Below are 23517 nucleotides of genomic sequence, written 5' to 3' on the forward strand. Positions count from 1 at the left end.
GGTTGTTGGGAGCCTAAGTCAAGCCACTGCACTCCAGCCTGGGTGATAGAGCCAGGTTCTATCTCACCAAACAGAGAAAGCGAGCGAGAGATCACCTGCAAAGTATAGACCTAATTTAGATTTTTATTTAAATAAACAATTTTTTTAAACCCAATGTAAGACAGTGGGGGAAATGTAAACAACTAGATGCTTGATGATATGAAGGAACTATTGTTATTTCTTTGGTGTGGCAATAAATACTGTGATTTAGTTTTAAAAAAGAATCCTTATCATTTAGAGATAACGTACTGAAACGTTTACAGGATAAAATGATATGTCAGAAATATGCACAAATATGGGGTGGGGAAGAGAACACGGGTATAGATGAAACAAGACTGGCCATTAATTGCTCACTGGCATACAAGGTACATGAAAGCAGGTACTTTCACCTGGGCCAAGTCACATTTGGCAATAGTACAACTGAGGCAACTGAGGCAAAGTTAAGCCAATTTTGCACTATGGGTTTCCAACAAAATGGTCTTACTGATCCAAGGTAAATAAACTTACATTATTCCATTCTCTGTGTATGTGTTAGACATTTTCTATCATAAAAAGTTTGAAAAACAAGGTGTTGTTTTGTTTTGTTTTTGTTGTTGTTGCTGTGGTGGTGGTTTTTGCGACAGAGTCTCACTCTTGTCGCCCAGACTGGAGTGCAATGGCGCCATATCGACTCACTGCAACCGCCTCCCAGGTTCAAGAGATTCTCCTGCCTCAGCCTCACAAGTAGTTGGGATTACAGACGCCCACCACCACGTCAGACTAATGTTTTTGTATTTTTAGTAGAGACGGGGTTTCACCATGTTGACCAGGCTGGTCTCATCCTCTCCTGATGGAACCACAGTCACAGCCTCCTTCCTAATCAGTCTCCCTGCCTCCATACAATCACCACCATCATCTTTCTAAAACAGACACCTGGCTCTTTGGCTTGAATTACCACCGCCAATTACCACAGTAATTCTCAAACAAGATAAAGGGCCAGAGCCCAGTGTCGGTTAAATTATCTATGATGACATTACTTAAAAATGAGGCATAAATTCCTAGTGTCTACAGATGCCACACAACAATAGAAAGCAAATTCACAAATAGTTGTAGAAAGCAAATTCACAAGTTAAATAGTTGCAAATGTTAATACTAATGTGATGAATGAGCTGTGTTGTGCTGAGACCAAACGTCTCCAGAAAAAAGAACAGGATGCACGTGCCCTAAGCAATTCTGTGAGGCTGGCCGCCTCCACCGGCTCTGGAAACACTGCGAACGTCTCTCGTTCCTCTCGCTCCAAATTTGTGTACTACCTTCCCTTGTACGGCGCACCAAGACAGCATCTGGCCTTTTCTTGACCCTAAGGCATCATGTATCATTTACGACCGTCTTTATTCTTTTCTAATTAGCCCTTGACAAGTGAGTAGTACTTCTTGGCTGCAACTCCCATAAACGTGTAACCGGACTCCATTAGAAGACGGTAACCCCACGCGATACGGACGTGCTTGTATTAATTTTCTTTAGAGCTTACTACAGAAATATTGAAACAATACTTGAGAATTCCTGAAGAGGACTCAGTCTCGCTTCTTCAGCTCTCTCAGCGACTCCGCACCCCAGACCGCAGCTTTCACGCCAGCCGCCCACTGCACCGCCGCTAGATGGCAGGCGGCTCAGCGACTCCCTTTGAAACCATTCGTGCAGGGGTCGACTGCCGGGATCCCTTGTTGCTTTTCAACCCTGGCAATGATTGGCTATTTTGCCGGGGCCAGGGGGAGGAGCCAGCGGCAGAACCGGAAGCGCCGGGTACGGCGAGCGCACAGTCCTCAGACTTCATGCGCACCCAGGCACCGCGCCGACTTAAGGAAGACAGTTGCAGCCTCTCCTCCGGCCTGAGGGGGCAGACCGGGTTCCTACGTGATGTAGGGCGGAACCGGCTGAGAGGCATCACACTGAGGAGGGCTGGGTCACGCTGAGGGGTGGAGTCACCTTGAGAGGAGGAGTCACAATGACTGATGGGGGTGAGGTCTCTGCGTGGGAGGAACACAGAGCAAGAGGGTGCAGCACTAGGGGATTCTCACACACTGACGGTGGCAGTGCCATACTGGGGAAAAGTGCCCCCCTAAATGGGGGCGTCTCACTGAGGAAGGGCGGGGTCTCCGAGGGAAAGCGTTCTTTGAAGGGGTGGGATCTTGCGGAAGGAGGGGCTTCCCTGCAGGTGAAGGCTTCTCTATTTGAGTGGTTTGTACAAAGTAGTAAGGGGGAGGTCCCGGCTGGGTGGTCACGGAGCGGAGGACTTGGAATCTCTTTATTGGGAGGCGGCAGGATGGAGTGAGGAGGAGTCGGGGCCAAGCTGGGGATGGGCCGGCCAAAGGCTCCCTATAGCCCCAGGGTATCACCACCACCGGCGTTAGGGAGGCCAGAGGTTCAAAGGGTCGGAGTCAAAGAGACCTGGAAAATGGGCAGGCTGGGCCGGGGCGCCGCCCGGGAAGGTGGACAGGTTGCTGGGCTGCTTCTGATTGCTGCTGGGCCAGAGGGGCCTACGTTTCTGCCCCGCTGATTATTGGAGCCCAGGAATCCGGCAGGTTTCTGAGCCCGACCCTCAACTGACAGTAACCCAGGGAGGAGAGAGGGGACTCCCTGGGCAGCTAAACTTCGCGTACGCACCATCGGCCCTTGATTCCCTTCCGTTATTCAAGCTGAGGCCTGAGCTTATTTGACGCCGGCGCCACAGGGCGTCGCGACCTGAAAGGCGGGCGGTGGGGGTGCGCACCTTGGGGGGCGTGGCCGCCGCCGGGAAGCCGGGCTTGAAGGAGTTAAGCTGAGGCCCGGCCCAGCCCCGCCCCCGGCAGGCCGCGGAGCCTGAGCCCCGGCGGCTAAGCAGAGCAGCCGCCGCCCGCCTGCCCGCCTCCGCCCGCGGCGAGCCCGCCCGGGAGCGCCACCGCCACCGTTGCCGCCACCGTCACCGCCACCGCCCGGCCCAGGCCCAAACTCAGGCCCGGAGCTGAGCGGCGCGGTGTCCACCCGGGCCCAGCCGGCGCGGCGGGGGCGGGTCCAGGATCTTCGGCAGATCTTCCATTCTCAGGGCGGGAGCGGGAGTCCCGGCGCCCGGGATCGGGCCGGGCCGGCGCCCATGGCGAGCACGGCCTGCCCGGGCCCCGGGGACCCTGCCATGTGAAGCAGGCCCGGGCTGGGGGCCCGGCCATGGCCGGGGAACGGCCCCCACTGCGGGGCCCTGGGCCCGGGCCTGGAGAGGTGCCGGGGGAGGGGCCCCCAGGGCCGGGGGGCGCGGGCGGAGGCCCGGGCCGGGGCCGCCCCTCCTCCTACCGGGCTCTCCGCAGCGCCGTGTCTAGCCTGGCGCGTGTGGACGATTTCCACTGCGCGGAGAAGATCGGGGCCGGCTTCTTCTCTGAGGTCTACAAGGTAGGACCGGCCGAGAGGCAGAGGGGCGGGACCGAGCCTTCAACCAGCGGCTGGAACTGTGGGGCCGGGAGTGCGGGTAAGAGGGTCCAGACTCCGGCGACCCGCCCGACCTGCCCGGCCCTCGCCGGCCGCTCCCGCCCCCAGGTTCGGCATCGACAGTCAGGGCAAGTCATGGTGCTGAAGATGAACAAGCTCCCCAGTAACCGGGGCAACACACTACGGGAAGTGCAGTTGATGAACCGACTCCGGCACCCCAACATCCTAAGGTGAGCGACCCCAGCCTGTCTGGGCAGTTTGCTGGGCGGGAGAAAAAGGGAAAGGTCCCGCGGGAAAAGTGGAACTGAGAAGGAACTGAGGCCCTTAACAGCCTACCGTTCTGTGTTCCCCATCCTCTTCCAGGTTCATGGGGGTCTGTGTGCACCAGGGACAGCTGCACGCTCTTACAGAGGTGAGGATAGGCTGGAAAGGACGGACCCCCACCCCCCTTTACCCCCTAGGATAAAAGGAGTCAACAAGCCTCAGTGATCTACGGGGGGACCAGTGAGAGGCAGCAGGACCTCCTCCCAGAGGAGGCTTTCCTGAACTTATATTTTAGGCAAACCACATATAAAAGGCCTCAGCTGGTCTTATTCTCTGTATCCCCTCGAACAGTGCTGTCCAGTAGAATTTTCTGCAGTGATGGAAGTGTCTCTATGCTGTCCAATACAGTAGCCACTAGCCACATGTGGTTAAATTTAAATTATTTTAATTGTTTAGATTTTTTGTGGGTCAATTTGATTAAATAAAAAATTTTTAATTATTTAAATTTAAATTGTTGCCCATGGCTAGTGGCTACTGAGTTAAACAAGGCAATCCTAGAACATGGATGGGAGGTCCTAAAGCACAATCTTACCTTCTGACCTCTGTGATCCTCTGGAGTGTCCCCTAGGTTATAAGTAGGGGACCTAGAATACAGATTGAAGTCTGACCTTCATTCCCCTTCTATGCGCCAGTATATGAATGGGGGGACGTTGGAACAGCTGCTCAGCTCCCCTGAACCCCTATCCTGGCCGGTCAGGCTCCACCTGGCCCTGGACATTGCCCGAGGCCTGCGGTACCTGCACTCCAAAGGTGTATTTCACCGAGACCTCACATCCAAGGTAGGCTAGTGGGGTGGGTGGAGGCATGAAAGAGGGCTTGAGACTATCAGGTTGTAACTGGCCTGTGGATGTTGGGATGTGGATAATAGATATATTAGGATGTTGGAGCAGCAAGGCATTGGAGAATATTGGGGAACTGGGGTGAGTGGAGTGCTCTGAGGGACTGAGTAGCACCCTGTATTTGGAGTGTTGGATGATGTTGCAATATTGAAGTGCTTTGAAAACTGGGAAAGCAAAGAGGGTTGAGGTTATGCTGGAGTGAGAGGGCTTTGGGTTATACATTGGGAGACCAGAGGGCAGAAGGTGATGTGTGCGTGGGGATACTATATGTGTATGTGTCAGAACTGTCTAGTCCGACGGGAAGATCGAGGCTTCACAGCTGTCGTGGGTGACTTCGGGCTGGCTGAAAAGATTCCTGTGTATAGGTGAGGTGAATGCCCCTGTTCCCCCCAGTTCTTCCAGAGTGCCCCTATCTGATATCCCCAGATTCCCAGGGATGTTTCCCTTGGGGGAGAGGAGGGAAGTTCACTTCATCCTCTTTTGCCTGGGGGGGATACCTGAGTAGGATGTTTCTGACCACCCTGCCCCTGCCCCTGCAGGGAAGGGGCAAGGAAGGAGCCATTGGCCGTGGTGGGCTCCCCATACTGGATGGCTCCAGAGGTATTGCGGGGTGAGCTGTATGATGAGAAGGTGAGATATCAACCCTTCAGATCCCCAAGGCCTTCCGAGACCCTTGAGATGTTCTCATAAGGCCTCATCCATCCCCAAAACGACTTTACCAGATCTTCAGGAGTCCCCAGGATCCCTTTGCCCCTCACAGGCACCCTTCCAACACAATGAAAACTGTCAAGGTCCCCCACCCCCAACCAAATTCTGCTATATTCTGTCAAAATTCTAAAATGAAAACTGTTAATTCCTCCCCCAACACTATTATCTCTGACCCCCAGGCTGACGTCTTTGCCTTCGGAATTGTTCTCTGTGAGCTCATTGCCCGAGTACCTGCGGACCCTGACTACCTACCGCGCACTGAGGTGAATATCTCTAGGTTTGCAAGGGAAAAATTTCAGATTTAGGCGGCTCATAACCAAGGAGGATTCCCTGGAGGTTGAGGTTCTGACTGAGGGGCAGAAGGAGAACCCAAGGAAAGCTGACTTGGAGGCCCCTCCTTCTGTTCCCACAGGACTTCGGCCTGGATGTGCCTGCTTTCCGAACTCTGGTGGGGGATGACTGCCCACTGCCTTTCCTACTCCTGGCCATCCACTGCTGCAGCGTAAGAGTCTCGCGCTCCTTCCTGCCCTGCCCTGCCCTGCCCCCATCCATAAGCTGCCATGGCTACCCTATGGGACCCAGGTGATGGGAGGAAACTCAGAGATCCTCCTTCAGAGCACTGAGTGAAGCTGTTTCCATCTCTACCCATCAGATGGAACCCAGCACCCGTGCCCCCTTCACCGAAATTACCCAGCACCTAGAATGGATCCTGGAGCAGCTGCCTGAGCCAGCCCCACTCACCAGGACTCGCCTGACACATAATCAGGGTAAGAGAGCAGGACCCTGACCCAGCTTAAGTCCTTTGGCCTTTCTCCTTAGAACTCAGAGGATGACATGAGGGAGGCTAGGTATATTTAATAGTTGAAAAGACTGGGGATCAGGCTGGGCTGGGGTAGAAGGACATCTCAAAGAAGACAGTTTCCTAATGCTAAAGCTTAAGGGAGGGGAGGGTAAAGAAGTAAAGGGGGCCTGGAGGTAACATTGCCCCTTTCCAAAGCACCCAGTGGGTCTCCCTTTTTCAAGCTCTAGTCCCACCAGCCTCCTGAAAATAGTGAGGCCCTCAAGGAGCTATGATCAAATGCTGAGGACAGTGATTCCAGACTTCTCTGTCTACAGGCTCTGTTCCAAGAGGGGGTCCCTCAGCCACGCTCCCCAGGCCAGACCCCCGGCTTTCCCGAAGCCGGTCAGACCTCTTCCTGCCCCCATCACCAGAATCACCCCCCAACTGGGGGGACAATCTGACTCGAGTCAACCCCTTCTCACTACGGGAAGACCTCAGGGGTGGCAAGATCAAGCTCTTGGACACACCCAGCAAGCCAGTCCTGCCTCTTGTGCCACCATCACCACTGCCCTCCACTCAGCTGCCCTTGGTGACCACTCCGGAAACTCTGGTCCAGCCTGGAACACCTGCCCGCCGCTGCCGCTCGCTACCCTCATCCCCTGAGCTCCCCCGCCGTATGGAGACAGCACTGCCAGGTCCTGGCCCTCCCCCTGTGGGCCCCTCAGCCGAAGAGAAGATGGAGTGTGAGGGCAGCAGCCCTGAGCCAGAACCTACAGGACCAGCACCCCAGCTGCCTCTGGCTGTGGCCACAGACAACTTCATCAGCACCTGTTCCTCGGCCTCCCAACCCTGGTCCCCTAGATCAGGACCCACCCTCAATAACAACCCCCCAGCTGTGGTGGTGCACTCCCCACAAGGCTGGGCTGGAGAGCCCTGGAACCGGGCCCAGCATAGCCTGCCCCGGGCAGCAGCCCTGGAGCGGACAGAAGCCTCGCCACCCCCTTCAGCTCCCCGGGAGCCCGATGAGGGGCTGCCCTGTCCTGGCTGCTGCCTCGGCCCCTTCAGCTTTGGCTTCTTGTCCATGTGCCCCCGCCCCACACCAGCTGTTGCCCGCTACCGCAACCTGAACTGTGAAGCGGGCAGTCTCCTCTGCCACCGAGGGCACCACGCCAAGCCACCCACACCCAGCCTGCAGCTGCCTGGGGCACGCTCTTAGCAGTGGAGCCGTTGGTCTCAGGCCTCCCACTTTGGCCTTCAGGATACCCTGTGAGGACAGAGCACACTTGCTGGACAGTGCCAGCCCCAGATGGGCTGACTAGCTCTTTTCCCCATGTAGGGGAGCCCCAGCATGGACTCGAGGGACAGAGCACTTCCAGTCCGACCCCTGGACTTGCGCTCCCATGGGGATCACTGAACCAGACACAGCATTGCTGACACATGAGACTAACACGTGCAATTATTTAAAAATATTTCAATAAAACTGCCTGGCTGGCTCCGGGCCGCCCCTATCCACTCAGCCCTTACGCCCTCCTCCCCCACCCATTCCACTCTGGGAGGTTCTTGGGGGAGGGCCAAAGTCCCTTCTAGAGGTGGCTTCACCCTTTTCCCAGGAACAGTCCAGTTTCAGGAAGAGGGAACGGGCAGCAGGCTGTCTGGACGTGTCAGGCATGGATTAGCTCTTGGCTGGGCACTGCCAGAATGCAGGAATGCAGGGAGGAGATGGTCTAAGGACCCCACAGCCTCAGGTTAGGAAGGAGGGGCACAGGCTCTTAATTGGCATGAGTGTCTGGAAGAGTAAAGTATCAGTGAGCTTCACAGTTAACTATAACTGAGCCCTCATCCCGCTCACCCTCTTTCCCAGCTACATCATCAGTCTCCCATAAGTTCTAGGCCTAGCCAGGCGCAGTGGCTCAAGCCTGTAATCCCAGCACTTTGGGAGGCTGAGGCGGGTGGATCACGAGGTCAAGGGATCGAGACCATCCTTGGTCAACATGGTGAAACCCCGTCTCTACTAAAAATACAAAAAATTAGCTGGGCATGGTGGCGTGTGCCTGTAATCCCAGCTACTTAGGAGGCTGAGGCAGGAGAATTGCCTGAACCCAGGAGGCGGAGGTTGCGGTGAGCCGAGATCGCGCCATTGCACTCCAGCCTGGGTAACGAGAGCGAAACTCCGTCTCAAAAAAAAAAAAAAAAAGTTCTAGGTCTTACCTGCCCCTCTCCCTGCCCACCCCACCCTAACATAAGCAGACCAAGCCACTGGAGGCTGTGGAAGAACTTTTCATCCCAGGCACAAGTTTTCTCTCGGGCTCCCAGGCCCCTTCTCTGAGTCCCTCTGCCCCAGGACTCCCCGTGCCTCCACCCCATCCCTCACTCATACCAGCTCAGTGCAAAGGGCTGTCCCAATCTGGAAACCTGAAAGCTGTCATCTCACAGATGGAGGGAAGATAAGTTTTACATGCCTCTTGATGCAGTCGTGTGTAAGATGACCACACGGTGTTGGTTACCGAGGGACATTTTGAGTTTTTACCATACACCCTAAAAAGTAGTAAAGTAGAGCTGGGATATGCTCTAGACCCCTTCCATCCCACCCTCCCTTCTCTCCCCTTTCCCTGCATAAAACCTAAGTCCTAACTCACCCTGCCTGCCTAAGGCCACATCTGGGCATGGTTCAGGACAGATATCTGGAGTTCAAATAGAAGAGGCTTTAGGACCAGTGGAGGGAAAAATCACTCTAGGTCTTTAAGATGGAAGGCTAATTAAGGAACAAAAGGAAGTGGCTACCCTGTTTCAGCGTCCCTAGGGTTGATCCTCAGTGATACCCCACTGCTCCCTTGCTCACTTCACTGACGCAGCTCTAGTGCCCCAAGTGGCCGCTACTGAGAAAGCACAACCTCAGTTTGGGTGGCCTTATCAAGGGATGGAGAGTTAGAATGCCAGTGTCATCAGCTGTGGAACCTTAGTTAAATCCTTAGTATCGCCCCCTAAAAAGTGAGATAGCATAGGTCCCAACCTAGTAGTTACTGAAACAAAAAAGCATGTGCCAGGGACTTCTAGGTAATGTAGATAGAATGAAGAATAAGATTACCCTAGGAAGTTATTAATCAAATAGAAGAAAGAGACAAATTAGGCCAACTACAGTGTTGATTTATGGAAGAATTCTAAGGGGAGGTGGTGGGGAGGAAATCTCATTACCATGTCTTTATGGAGGGATCATGGAGTTGAAAATATCCAGAAGTCCTAACTAACTTACCTAGAGAGTTGTGTATCATCGGTCAACTTCCCATCCTTATTAGAGCTGAGGCCAATCCAGTATGAATTCTCTGAATCACCATTTGGCAACAGCGGACTTAAGTTCCAGTAATTATACTGAGGGGAGATTCAGAGAGACCAAAGATACGTGGAGAGTGATGAGAAATACAGGAGAAAATGTTCACCCTAGGGAGGCCTCAGCTTTGGCAAGGGGGCTGTATATATAACAGCTCTTTGGTGACTTGTCCCTGAATCCATCAGTTCCACCCTGCAGATGCAGGCTCACTGCTAAATTTGCCTCCCAGCTGGGTAGGAATCTCTGCCAGCCTTTGGAGGGAAGTCATTCTGTGTGTTGTTCTGATCCCAAGGAACCAAATCCTGCAATCCAGTCCACCAAGTATGGGACCTCTCAGCTTGAGAGGCTACAAGAGTCAAGGAACCTGTCAAGCAGCCCAGGCTGCTGACCAGCCAGCTGAGATGAGATACAGATTAAAGTAGAGGCCGAGCACGGTGGATCACACCTATAATCCCAGCACTTTGGGAGGCTGTGGCAGGTGGATCACCTGAGGTCAGGAGTTCAAGACCAGCCTGACTAATATGGTGAAACCCCCATCCCTACTAAAAAATACAAAAATTGGCTGGGCTTGGTGGTGGTATACCTGTAATCCCAGCTACTTGGGAGCCTGAGACAGGAGAATCGCTTGAACCTGGGAGGTGGAGGTTGCAGTGAGCTGAGATCACGCCACTGCACTCCAGCCTGGGTGACAGAGCAAGACTCCATCTCAAAAAAAAAAAAATGTAGGCCAGGCGCGGTGGCTCAAGCCTGTAATCCCAGCACTTTGGGAGGCCGAGGCGGGTGGATCACGAGGTCGAAAGATTGAGACCATCCTGGTCAACATGGTGAAACCCCGTCTCTACTGAAAATACAAAAAAAAACTAGCTGGGCGTGGTGGCGCATGCCTGTAATCCCAGCTACTTAGGAGGCTGAGGCAGGAGAATTGCCTGAGCCCAGGAGGCGGAGGTTGTGGTGAGCCGAGATCGTGCCATTGCACTCCAGCCTGGGTAACAAGAGCGAAACTCCATCTCAAAAAAAAAAAAAATGTAGAGATGGTTCATAAGTTTCTGGTCTCATGCCAACTCTTTATCAGTTAGTAGGGGCTGCCTGGACCACTGTGCTGAAAAGATGCAGAGCTTGTTTTCAAGCTGGGAGGTAAAGAGTATTGTGATTCTCAGTTTCTGCCATGGAAAAGGAATGCCCACCCAGCCATGTGTGCAGTGCCATTCCTGACTTGATGACATATGTCCCTTGACCTAATAGTACCCACTACAGTCTGTAAGTAAGGATATGCTTACTGATTGTGGATAAATTCCACTGAATGTGGCCAGCTTGGAAGATAGACTTTCACAATGTCTTTGGCTGTCCTCCCAATTTTTCCGAGTAAGTGACTTGTAAAAGCAACTTTTTTGAAGCACTGTCCATCCCACCGGACAGCAGGTGTCTAAAAAGCAGAAAGAGCATGACAGCAGCAACACTTGGGATGAAATTGACTACTCAGCAATCTGGTTGCTAACAATATTCCCCTAGGCCTAATCTCAGCACCTTCATGGACTTCTATGATCTTTACAATCTTTCTTTTGCATCCCCTGGAAACACCATACCTATGTATACTTAGTGAAAACACTTTAACACTCGACAACATTACTTCTTAACAATCTGGGAGGTTTGTCCTAATAGGGCCAATGTTATTACCCCAATTTTTGAACAATTGCAGTCCACCCTGACACTTTACCTAACATTTCTTGGGCTCATCTCCACTACCAAAGCACCCCCACTGCACATCCAAGACTCCCACTCCTCCAGCACCGGCCCCCTCCTTCCCTCTGCAATCTCCTGCAAGCAGACAACGTTGGGTCCTATTTTGCAGAAACTGAGCTCTCTCCATTTCCCTCTTCTCCACTTCAAAATTTCTCTTCTCTGTTCTTTTCCTGACTATCCATAAGAAATAAATATCCCTCTTTCTTCAATATCCCACATCCCAATCTGCACTCCTGATCCCAGACCACCTCTTTCCATTGCTTTGTTCCATCAGTCCTACCTCCATCACTCAAAAATCATTCCCTCTCCACTAGCTCCCTCTGATCTCTCTACATATCCTCATGTCCCACCCTGCTACTCCCTTGAGCTACTACTGTCCTATGGCAACTTAAAGGAATAAAAAATAAATCCCTTCCAGACACGGTGGTTCACACCTGTAATCCCAGCACTTTGGGAGGCCAAGGCAGATGGATCACCTGAGGTCAGGAGTTTGAAACCAACCTGGTCAACATGGTGAAACCCCATCTCTACTAAAGGATCACTTGAACCCAGGAGGAATAGGTCACAGTGAGCTGAGATCGTGCCACTGCACTCCAGCCTGGGTGACAGAGGGAGACTCCACCTCCAAAAAAAAGAAAAGAAAGAAGGAAATCCATGTGGCCAAATGGAAGAGGGTGAGGGAAAAGGGGGCACACTGAAAGGTAGGGAGGGGTGTTGGAAGCCATGTTAAGGATTTTTTATTTTTATATTATGAGAAAGAGAAAGTCAGTATAGGGTTTCACATAGAGGAATTGTGTTCACTAGCTATATCCCAAGTGCCTGGGCACAGTGCTAGAACATATTATATGTTATGTATTTCATAACTGTTTATGTAATCAATTAACCGGAATGCTCTAGATTGGGATAACATGATCAGATTTTTGTTTGTAGGTTTACTCTGGCTCCAATATGAAGAATGGACTTGGGAGAGAGGGATGAGTAGGAAAAATATTTAGAAAGCTGTTGCAAGTATCCTTGCAAAAGATAAGGATGGGTAAAAATGCAAATGGATATACAGACTTGGTCATGGGAAGTGGAGGGAATTCCTCTCTGAAAGAATGGAAGATGAGGGCATCTGCTGAAAGTGAGGGGGAAGATAGTCGGAAAAGGAGCTGTGAAGAGCAAGTTGACCACGGCAGAGGTCACCAGGCAGTGCTGAGAGACTAGAGTCTCAGTGGCACCAAGTAAAATGACTGTACTATTTGTCACACCTTGGTGCTGACCATGGGCAGTTGGGTTCATCCAGAGTTGAGATTTTGCCCATCAAGTGCACTAGAAGAATAATGGAACAAAGAAGTGAGTGAGTCAGGTGTGGTGGCTCATGCCTATAATCTCAGCACCTTGGGGGTCTGAGGCAGGAGGATTGCTTGAGCCCACGAGTTCAAGATCAGTCAGGGAAACATAGTGAGAAGCTGTCAGTCCTTTAAAAAATAAGTGAGTAGTTGAAGTGATGAACTCCAAACCCAAGATGGGTAGGGAGAGAAGTGTGGACAGGAGACAGCTGAAGTGAAGGGAGAAAAAGGGGAGTCAGCAGATTGGAGGCCTCAATGAGATTTAAAAAAAAAAAAAAAAAAAGTATAAGGAAAGCCTGCAGGAGTGGTGCCTCCTCCAGGCAGCTGTGATCAGAGTGGAAGTCTGAAACCACTATTTTGCCAGAAGAGCAGTTTGGGATATAGAGGTCTAAGGTACAGCTATGAGAATGGGCAGCCCTGGCATGGAACTGATAGTCATAGGGGGTAAGGCTAAGGAAATGAGGGCAAGGGGTGTCTGCACATAATCTTGCTGTCTTAAGCAGGGGGTGGGGGGTGGGCACCCTAGCTAGACAGAGCCTAAACCTGACCATAGCCCAAAATATCCCAGTCCCCTTGGGCCTGGCACCTTGCCTAGACCCTCAGCCTGCTTTGACACATCCTTGCCTCTTTTATGTGTCCCCTTCCCCATCTCCACCTACTGGCTAGGGTCCTGCTTTCAAAACAAATGGACACCCCATCCTAGTTCCCTACACCACAACTCCCAGCTCCACCTTACTGTGAGTGCTGAGAGCTTCACTGCCTTACCCCACCACGAGGTTGCACTCCATGTCAGTCAGTAAGTCTTACCCTTTGGGAGGATCTCAGCTATAATGAAAATTAATGAAAGCTAAGGACCCTGTCTTTAGAAAGATATGCAAACAGCCAAGTCTAGTGTTCCCAGATCCTTGTCACTGATGTCAGCCAAACGAAACCCTGGACACTGTGATTTGGACTGCTGGTGCCATCCTCCTCTCCCCCACAGAATGCCTTGGAGCTGGGTGGGTCCCCCTAAATCTAGTATGCAGCTTGATCCTTCTCTCTGTTGGCCAAGGCTGAACAGCTTATGTCAGCCACCACTCTGGTTCACTGTCCCTTTCCTGAACAGCTCACAGCCCCCTGGGTGATAGACAGACCACTAGTATCTCCTCGCTCCAATCCATCCCTCCCATCTCTCCTCTCCCCAGAGTGGATACCTGATGAGCGGCATGTGAAGAAGGGCTTCAGTCTGTTCATGTCGCTCAGCTTCTGCTCCAAGGCCCTCCTCTGCTCCTCCTCACTTCGCAAGGTCTCCTTTGTCTTCTCTTTGTCTGCCTGGCAGGCCTGTAGCTGCCCTTCAGCCTCCTGATGGGCCCTCTGTTCCGCCTGTAGTGCTTCCTGACTCTGTACCAGATCTCTCCTGGACCCCTGCAGATCCTCTGCCCTCTGTTCCAGCTGCATTATCTTAAGGCGGAGCTGCTGCCTCAGGCTGCTGTTAGTGGCTTCCAGAACCCTGTTCATCTGCTGGAGCTGCTGAGACACCTGCAGATCTGTTTGGCCACAGAGACTTGGAGGATGTCTTCTCCAGCCCTGCCCTAGTGCCCTGAGACTGCAGCATCAGCCCTTTTCCTGCTTCTTGCAACTTTTTACATCACAGGCTGAAATACAAGATTTGACTGCCTAAAGCTTAAGGAGGTACTGGATTAGGTGAGGACGATTCAGGAAGACAACAGACCTGGCTGGAAACCAAACTTAAAGCTAAGCATGTGGTGGTAGTGATGATGAGCCCTGGTTTGGGGGTCAGCTTTGGGGGAGAGTCGGGATGAAAGTCGTTCGGTGTAAGTGGGAAGAGGGGACGGTGTGGGGACAGGCTTACTCACAGCTCACTCCCAGGCAGATGGCGGCCACTCCCAACAGGAGGCAAGTGAGGAGCAGGCCGAGCACGAGGTATCGCAGGCAGGCTGTGCGGCCTTAGGGCGACAGTGGGATGGATGCGGGCAGTCAGCCCCCGGGAAGAAAGTAGAGACTAGGGGACGGAGGGGGAAGATTCCTGGGGAAGGCATCCCTAGAGGAGGGCGGTGCAGAGCTGAGGGGGCAAGCATGGTGGTTTCTGTTGGGTAGCAGGGAGTTTCGCATGTAGGGGAGAGGGTGTTGCAGAATCAGAGCTGGTAAGGATTCGGGGGCATTACCTGGGAGAAGGGGAAGGAAATATCAGATGGAGACAGGGAGAGAGGAGAAGGGTGGGGAGGTAGGTGAATTGGGACCATCCACGGAGGCGGCGGTGCTTCTGGCGCACTGGGATGGAGGTGAATTGCACAAGGCAGCCAGGGCGGGGTTCTGCCGGGGCGCAGTTCTGCCCTGGCGGTGGGAAGGGCTCATCCCGGGAAGAGCTGCACCCTGCGGGGCCCAGCACACACACTCACAGGGGAGAATCCTCCCGACCACCGGTGACGTCACGGCGCTCCAGGAAGCTGTTGGCTGCTGCGACCTGGCCGCTGTCGAGGGGAGCATGCAGTGTGAGACAGAAAGCCTCGAGTATTGCTCGTTTTCCTCCTGCGCACCCGCTACAAGTATTGCTCGTTTTCCTCCTGCGCACCCGCTTCGTCCGTCCTCGCCACTGGGAAACTCCAGCCCTCTAGAGTTGCTCTGGGACACTCCGTCACCCTCCTGAGTTCCTCGTCTGCCCGGGACTCTCTCGGCTCCTTCCTGGGTCTCACAGTCCCGGGACCGCCTCATCTCTCCTAGTTCTCCCTTTATTGTTTCCTCAGGGGCCTTTTATCTGTCAGCCCCAATCCCTGTCCCCCATTGCTCTCATTCCTCTCCCATACCCTCTTTTCCCTCCCATGGCTCCCCATTTCCCATTAGAACTCATCCCTTCCCAGGGCTGCCCCGGGGGCCTCCACCTTGCTGAAGGATCTTTCTTCCTCTCCTGGCTCCCATTTATCCTGTTCCTATTCTTCTTTTCCAACCAACTGGCCTCCTCCTTTCCCCCAGTGTATTGTGCTCTCAAGAATACTATGGGCCATGGTATGGGGGCTGACGCCTGCAATCCCAACACTTTGGGAGGCCAGGGCAGGAGGATCACTTGAGCCCAGGATGTTGAGGCCGCAGTGAGCCGTGATCACACCACTGCACTCCAGCCTGAGTGACAGAGCAAGACCCTGTCTCAACAACAACAACATTGTGGACTCCCCAGCTCAAGATACAGCCCCCCAACAAACACACATCCCTTGCAACAAACACACATCCCCCAGGATCTCCAGACCTGTGTTGTCCCCTAGTCCAGAAGAAGCCAAGCTCAAGGGCACCCCTGGGACTGAAGGCACTTGAACATTCTCATAGGTGAGTTCCCCATCCTCGTCAGCCGCTAGGTCTGGAGACAAGAGAAAAGAGACCAATGTGAGAGTCAGGAATGGGGTCTGTGGGGCAGGCAGTGGGGATGCAGGATCAAGGGGAGCCCTCATCCCCCTTACCCTGTCCTAACCGGCTGGAGTTGCTCTTCTTCAGGGGAGCCTTCACGAACCTCAGATCCGCATAGGTGACGGCCTCAGCCATGGTCCCGAGCAGCTCTGCCCCTACCCGTCTTCCCTGTTATCCACCGTCCTCCCTTGCCCCTCTCCTCTCTGTCCCTTTACACCTAGGCTTTGTGTTACCTCTGTGACTGTACCGCTAAGCACCCAGCTCTGTGACTTCCAGTCACGAAAGAGGAAGATGTGAGCAAATCTCAAACAGATGGGTTCAATGAAGCAGAAGGCATCCCTGGGCCAGGGCCAGAGGGGTCATGGAGGGGACACTGAGGTCCAAAGCACATAGGTAGGGGCTGCGCCTGTCCCCATGTCCTGCCTGTGCTGCTTCTCCATGCATCTTAGACCCATGTGGGCCATGCTGGGTCCCAAACCTGGTCTTCCTGGTTATCTGCCCTTTTCTGCACCACCTTCCTCCCAGCTGCCTTGTCCACTGGGGCTTATGATGTGTAGCTGGAGCTGCACTGACTCAGATGATCTCCCCAGCTCCAGGGTGAGGCTCCATTCTCCCCATCAGACTGGGGGCTCCTGGTTTGCATCTGTGACTCCTCATGATCCTGGGGTTTCTAGTAACTGTGGGTTCAGGAACAGGCCAAGGTGAGAAACAGCCACGACTGCAGCACCTCTAGAAAGGTGTGTGCAGCACTGCCCCCTACACACCCTCATGGGGAGCCAGGGAGCAGGTGAGCAAGGGAGTTGCAGAGGGCTTAAGAAGGGTTGCAGCTTCCTAGGCAGAGGCAAGGCAGAGAAGCAGAGCAGAGCGAGAGGCTGAGCGCAGATTCTGGACCAGCAGAGGTTTTGACATTTTCTTGGTTTGGTTTTGGTTTTCCTCCTACTTTCCTAGTAAAGTTCTTCCTTTAAAAAGTCCCAACACTGTCCCTTCGTACCCAGCCCTGAGGAGAAAAGGGGCATTTGTGGCAGAGGACGCAGGGACCGAGAGGCCCTCACAGGTGATAGGGGCCTGGCTGATGGAGGGGAGAGGGAACCAGGGAAGGGGAGAAGGGGGCTGCTGAACAGGGGTGCCCAAAGGTACTCCCTAATGTTCTTTTACCAGGATGTGACCCCTAATAAGAACCCCAAAACAGCCTACATCAGGGATAGGAAGGAACTGGAACAAGACATAGTGTGGGGGTGGGAAGAACTCGCCCAAGCAGTGTGGTGTCCGCTCCGCAGAACCCCCTCCTGCAGCTGTGGGGAGAAAAAAGGAAGGGGGTAAAGGTCCTCACTGCATACCAACAGCTCGGATGATTGGTGGTGTGTGGTGAGGTGCTGCCAGGAACCCTAGAGCTCTGCCAATAGCTCCGCCCAGCCAGCCCTAGAGGAAGCCAGCCCAGAGGCCACTGAGACGAGGCTGTCACCTCAAAAATATATCTGTAGGCTGGGTACCGTGGCTCATGCCTGTAACCCCAGCACTTTGGTGGCTCATGCCTCGTGATCCAGAGGTGGGCAGATCAAGAGGTCAGGAGTCCAAGACTAGCCTGGCCAACATGGTGAAACCCCGTCTCTACTAAAAAAATACAAAAATTAGCTGGGCGTGGCAGCGCATGCCTATAATGCCAGCTGCTTGGGAGGCTGAGGCAGGAGAATCACTTGAACCGGGGACTTGCAGGTTGCAGTGAGCCGAGGTCGCACCACTGCACTCCAGCCTGGCCACAGAGGGAAACTCTGTCAAAAAAAAAATGTATCTGTAGAGAGGCATATGTGTGTGTGTGCATGCACAGACATGCATGTTCCCAGGATTTGCAGTCTGTTAGGGCATCTGTGAGGTGAGCAGCTATGTCAGAGCCTGCCTGGAGGAGAAAGCCTTCTGTGGGCTGAAGGCCGCCTGTGATTGCTGTTATTTTCCATGGCAGGGAATGATGGGTCATTTTCAGAAAAGTCTTCAAAGGTCATCACAGGAGATCCTACAAGTATTTCCTTTTTGAGGCTCACTGTTTCCTAAGGTGCCTCTGCAGCTGTTAACGGTCCCTGCTTGATTAAAGTTTCCAACAACCCGGACCTTCCCCCAGATACAGTGGTGTGTGGTAGTGACTCCCTGGGGGCCCAGGGGCCCTGAGAGTGAGTGGGAGGGTATAGAGCAGCTGGTGGCAGCGGTGGGTGGGGACAGTCAAATACTTGAACCTGTGGAGTACACGGGGTAGGTGTCAGCAGTGCGTGAGTAAATCAATTGCAGTAACATTTGCAGGAGTTCCCCAGATTGTACAATGTCCCAATTTTCAGATCCAAAACACCGGTGAACATGATGTAGATGCCAGGTAAAATGCTAAAACCAAGCTTCCAGTCTGCACTCAAAAAGGAATCTGTGGCCAGCACAGTGAAACCCCATCTCTACTAAAACTACAAAAAAAATTAGCCAGGTGTGGTGGCTCCCACCTGTAGTCCCAGCTACTCAGGAGGCTGAGGCAAGAAAATCGCTTGAACCCAGGAGGTGGAGGTTGCAGTGGGCCAAGATCATGCCATTGCACTCCAGCCTGGGCAACAAGAGCAAAGTCCTGTCTCAAAAAAAAAAAAAAAAAAAGGAATAACATAGGCATGCTGCCTAACTTGACCTGTGGAAAGGCTTAAGAAGGGAATACTCTGGCCAGGTGCCGTGACTCACACCTGTAATAGCAGCACTTTGGGAGGCTGAGGCAGGTAGATCACCTGAAGTGAGGAGTTTAAGACCAGCCGGGACAACATGGTGAAACCCTGTCTCTATTAAAAATACAAAAATTGGGCCGGGTGTGGTGGCTCAAGCCTGTAATCCCAGCACTTTGGGAGGCCGAGGCGGGTGGATCACGAGGTTGAGAGATCGAGACCATCCTGGTCAACATGGTGAAACCCCGTCTCTACTAAAAATACAAAAAATTAGCTGGGCATGGTGGCACATGCCTGTAATCCCAGCTACTCAGGAGGCTGAGGCAGGAGAATTGCCTGACCCCAGGAGGCGGAGGTTGCGGTGAGCCGAGATCGTGCCATTGCACTCCAGCCTGGGTAACAAGAGCGAAACTCTGTCTCAAAAAAAAAAAAATAAAATAAAATAAAAAAAATACAAAAATTAGGTCGGGCATGGTGGCTCACACCTGTAATCCCAGCACTTTGGGAGGCCAAGGCGGCCAGATCAGCTGAGGTCAGAAGTTCAAGACCAGCCTGACCAACATGGAGAAACCCTGTCTCTACAAAAATACACAATTAGCCGGGCTTAGTAATGCGTCCCTGTAATCCTAGCTACTGGGGAGGCTGAGGCAGGAGAATTGCTTGAACCCAGGAGGTAGAGGTTGTGATGAGCCGAGATTGTGCCACTGCACTCTAGCCTGGGCAAAAAGAGCAAAACTCCATCTCAAAAAACAAAAAGATTAGCTGGGCATGGTGGCATGTGCCTATAATTCCAGCTACTTGGGAGGCTAAGGCAGGAGAATCGCTTGAACCTGGGAGGTAAGAGGTTGCAGTAAGCCAAGATTGTGCCCAGCCTGGGACACAGAGTGAGACTCTCCGTCTCAAAAAAAAAAAAAAAAAAAAAAAAAAGAAGGGATCCCCAGATGGAACTGCACACCCCATTGCCTTGAATGTCTTAACCAGGCTTGGTCATATTTTTCTCCTCTTTAGTCTTTTGGTGATGGTTACATATCTTTTCATCACAGGCTGCATTCGCTATGTCTTAGACCATCTTGTAGCCTTCCTTTGTGTAAGAGAGTGGGATCCTTCCCCTTCCCCAATTGTGTCACATGGGTTCTTTACAATTTTGACATTTACATTACCTTTAGAGGCTGGACATCAGAAAAGATGTCTGTAACTCCAAGCTATACCTCTATTGCCCAAATATCAGGGAGTTTTTTTGTTTTTTGTTTTTTTTAAGAGCTGAGGGATCAGTGCTATACATTTCATCTTTTCCAGAACCATAATATCATCTGAGAGCCTGGAGGGCAGATACCAACACCCACGTTTTACCCTCTCCTGACCTCCCCATTACTCATTACATGGAATGGGTTGACAAGAGGAGGGGGTCCAAACGTGAGGGCATCAGATAGAATCTCCCATGTGGAAGGGGACTTGTCATTGATACAGTCTATGTCAGGACATCAGAGGCATCTCCTAAGACTCTGAAAGTCAGGCTATATCTGTCTTCATTACTTTAACCCACTGGCCTCCAGGAAGCCCTAGTTTACTGACAGGGTGTGGTAGCCAGAATAATGGCCTCCCAAAAATGTTCACGCCCAAATCTCTGGAACCTGTGAATATGTCACTTTTCCTAACAAAATGTAGATGTGACTATGTTAATTAAGGCCCTTTTAGATGGAGAGATTTTCCCGGTAGGCACACTCTGATCACATGAGTCCTTGAAAAGGAGAACCTTTCCCATCACAGGAAGAAAGAGATTCGGTGAGGGAAGGAGGGCCAGAGAGATGCCACAGGAGAAGCACTCAACTCAAAGGTCCTGATTTTGAAGGTGGAGGAAGAGGACCATGAGCCAAGGAATGCAGGCAGCCTTTAAGAGATGGAAAAGACAAGGAAGCAGATTTTCCCCTTCAGCCTCCAGAAAGGAAGCAGCCCTGCAGACACCTTGACTTCAGCCCAGTGAGACCTGTGTCAACCTAATCTCCAGAACTGTAAGACAATACATTTTTATTGGTTAAGCCATCAAGTGTGTAATTTATTAGAGTAGCATTAGATACATTTCCTGAACTGTGGAGGAAGAATGATGTAATAGAAAGAACATGACACTCTGGTTAAAGAGACCAGCTTTGCCACAGTATGTGACTTTGGGCAAGTCACAATTTTCCATCTGTAAAATACAAGATAGTCTGACCTCAATCAAGAGTATGATTGCTGGAGACACAGTAGGTGTGGACTTTAGCAAAGACCTCTTTAAAAGTCTGTCACAAAGGCTTCAGAGTCAGGAGGGAGAAAAATGGGCCGCCTGATCACACCACGAGGGAGACTTGGAGTTCTTTGATCACTGAAGCCAAAGAGTACAGATAGGTCTTCAGTGACTTGCCCCAGCCCTCTCTTTGGTCCTGCCTCAAATGGTGACACAGAAAGCACATTTTCTGTGCCAATGGCACAGAGCTGAAAAGAAAACCAAATACATCAAAAGGCCAACTCAAGATTCAAGCATTGCAACAGGGCAAAATAATGGCTCCAAACCACAGAATGAAATGTCATAAAAATAGGCCGGGCGCGGTGGCTCAAGCCTGTAATCCCAGCACTTTGGGAGGCCAAGGCGGGTGGATCACGAGGTCAAGAGATCAAGACCATCCCGGTGAACATAGTGAAACCCCGTCTCTACTAAAAATACAAAAAATTAGCTGGGCATGGTGGCACGTGCCTGTAATCCCAGCTACTCAGGAGGCTGAGGAAGGAGAATTGCCTGAACCCAGGAGGCGGAGGTTGCGGTGAGCCGAGATCACGCCATTGCACTCCAGCCTGGGTAACAAGAGCGAAACTCCATCTCAAAAAAAAAAAAAAAGAAAAGAAAAAGACATAAAAATAATAACAGCAGGCCAGGTGCGGTGGCTCATGCCTGTAATTCTAGCACTTTGGGAGTCCAAGGCAGATGGATCATGATGTCAGGAGTTCAAGACCAGCCTGGCCAATGTGGTGCAACCTTGTTTTTACTAAAAATACAAAAATTAGCTAGGTGCGTTGGCAGGCGCCTGTAGTCCCAGCTACTCGGGAGGCTGAGGCAGAAGAATCGCTTGAACCCAGGAGGCAGAGGTTGCAGTGAGCTGAGATGGCACCACTGCATTCCAGCCTGGGCGACAGAGTGAGACTCTGTCTCAAAAAAATAAATAGGGCCGGGCACGGTGGCTCACGCCTATAATCCCAGCACTTTGGGAGGCTGAGGCGGGCAGATCGCGAGGTCAAGAGATCGAGACCATCCTGGCCAACATGGTGAAACCCTGTCTCTACTAAAAATACAAAAATTAGCTGGGTGTGGTGGCATGCGCCTGTAGTCCCAGCTACTCGGGAGGCTGAGGCAGCAGAACTGCTTGAACCCGGGAGGCAGAGGTTGCATCATGCCACTGCACTCCAGCCTGGCACCTAGCAACAGAGTGAGACTCTGTCTCTAAATAAATAAATAATAATAATAACAGCAAAGCCAGGCGTGATGGCTCACACCTATAATCCCAAGACTTTGGGAAGCTGAGGTGGGAGGATGACTTTGGTCTAGAAGTTTGTGACCAGCCTGGCCAACACAGTGAGATCCCATCTCTACAAAAAATTTAAAAATTAAGCAGGTGTAGGCCAGGCGCAGTGGCTCAAGCCTGTAATCCCAGCACTTTGGGAGGCCGAGGCGGGTGGATCACGAGGTCGAGAGATCGAGACCATCCTGGTCAACATGGTGAAACCCCGTCTCTACTAAAAACACAAAACATTAGCTGGGCATGGTGGCTCGTGCCTGTAATCCCAGCTACTGAGGAGGCTGAGGCAGGAGAATTGCCTGAACCCAGGAGGCGGAGGTTTCGGTGAGCCGAGATCGCGCCATTGCACTCCAGCCTGGGTAACAAGAGCGAAATTCCGTCTCAAAAATTAATTAATTAATTAATTAATTAAGCAGGTGTGATGGTACACATCTATGGTCTCAGCTTCTTGGGAAGCTGAGTAGGGAGGATTGTTTGAGCCCAGGAGGCCAAGGCTGTTGTGAGCCATGTTTGTGCCACCGCCCTCTGGCCTAGGCAGCAGTGAAACCCTCTCTCAAAAAATAAATTAATCAAAATTAAAATTTTTTAAAGGTAATACAGCAAGCATGTATTGAAAAATAAAATTTGGAATTCAAAAAATAAATTACATAAGCATAGGATGGAGAGCGGCCTGGGTTAACAATTGTTTATGTAAAAAAATGTCTGAGGAGAAAGGCAGTTATTATTTTACACTTGAAGGGATCTTAGAGAGCCCAGGCTGCTTATTTGACAAATTGAGAAACTGGGCTCAGCAGGCTTTAAGCTTCTTATAAACTGACCCAGTGACTGGAAAGAAGCTTGAGACAAAAGGCTGCTGCATGGAACTGTAGCTTCCTTACCAATACATCAAACCTTATGCCAGACATACCTATAGCCCTTTTTTTGTTTTGTACTTTTTGTTTTTTATCCCATACTTAAATACTACCTATAGCCCTTTTTAAGCAGGCAAACCTCTGCTGATGAGACAGCCCTAGTTCCCAGAAATTGTGTCTTGTGACCTCCAACCCCTCTGACCTCAGCTGATTAAAATTAGCAAGTGAGACTGGGTGCAGTCGTTCACGCCATCATACCAGCACTTTGGGAGACCAAGGTGGGCAGATCACCTGAGGTCAGGAGTTCAAGACTAGCCTGGCCAACATAGTAAAACCCTGTCTCTACTAAAAATACAAAATTAGTTGGGCACGGTGGCAGACGCCTGTAATCCCAGCTACTCAGGAGACTGAGGCAGCAGAATCGCTTGAACCCAGGAGGTAGAGGTGGCAGTGAGCTGAGATTGCACCACTGCACTCCAGCTTGGGTGACTTAGCAAGAGTCTGTCTCAAAAATATATATAT

General features: G+C 51.8%; 2 protein-coding genes across 2 annotated transcripts; one reads left to right on the forward strand and one right to left on the reverse strand.

Annotated features, from left to right (window-relative positions):
- The first annotated feature begins 1849 nt into the window (after positions 1–1849).
- Positions 1850–7634, forward strand: TESK1 (testis associated actin remodelling kinase 1). The gene is made up of 10 exons (XM_003943805.4): positions 1850–3438; positions 3583–3704; positions 3838–3886; positions 4431–4577; positions 4920–5002; positions 5177–5267; positions 5525–5608; positions 5758–5847; positions 5998–6112; positions 6462–7634. Exons 1-10 carry the CDS (start codon positions 3220–3222, stop codon positions 7340–7342), a joined length of 1881 nt encoding a protein of 626 aa, XP_003943854.2. The 5' UTR covers positions 1850–3219; the 3' UTR covers positions 7343–7634.
- Positions 7583–16461, reverse strand: CD72 (CD72 molecule). The gene is made up of 9 exons (XM_010331686.3): positions 15972–16461; positions 15764–15871; positions 14922–14993; positions 14379–14468; positions 13716–14048; positions 10729–10874; positions 9377–9492; positions 8504–8661; positions 7583–7912 (listed from the first exon to the last, which is right to left on the reverse strand). Exons 1-8 carry the CDS (start codon positions 16051–16053, stop codon positions 8508–8510), a joined length of 1101 nt encoding a protein of 366 aa, XP_010329988.1. The 5' UTR covers positions 16054–16461; the 3' UTR covers positions 7583–7912; positions 8504–8507.
- Between the last annotated feature and the right edge of the window lie 7056 nt (positions 16462–23517).

The sequence above is a fragment of the Saimiri boliviensis genome, chromosome 2 (genome assembly GCF_048565385.1).
Source record: "Saimiri boliviensis isolate mSaiBol1 chromosome 2, mSaiBol1.pri, whole genome shotgun sequence".
Classification (NCBI taxonomy): Eukaryota; Metazoa; Chordata; class Mammalia; order Primates; family Cebidae; genus Saimiri; species Saimiri boliviensis.

Coding starts and splice junctions, on each gene's coding strand:
- TESK1 (XM_003943805.4), top strand. CDS start 3,220: ATGGCCGGGGAACGGCCCCCACTGCGGGGCCCTGGGCCCGGGCCTGGA. Junction 3,705..3,837: donor CGGCACCCCAACATCCTAAG/GTGAGCGACCCC, acceptor ATCCTCTTCCAG/GTTCATGGGGGTCTGTGTGC. Junction 5,003..5,176: donor GAAAAGATTCCTGTGTATAG/GTGAGGTGAATG, acceptor CTGCCCCTGCAG/GGAAGGGGCAAGGAAGGAGC.
- CD72 (XM_010331686.3), bottom strand. CDS start 16,053: ATGGCTGAGGCCGTCACCTATGCGGATCTGAGGTTCGTGAAGGCTCCC. Junction 9,493..10,728: donor GTGGAATTTATCCACAATCA/GTAAGCATATCC, acceptor ATCTCCCCTCAG/TATAATTACTGGAACTTAAG. Junction 8,662..9,376: donor GATGATACACAACTCTCTAG/GTAAGTTAGTTA, acceptor ACTACTTTTTAG/GGTGTATGGTAAAAACTCAA.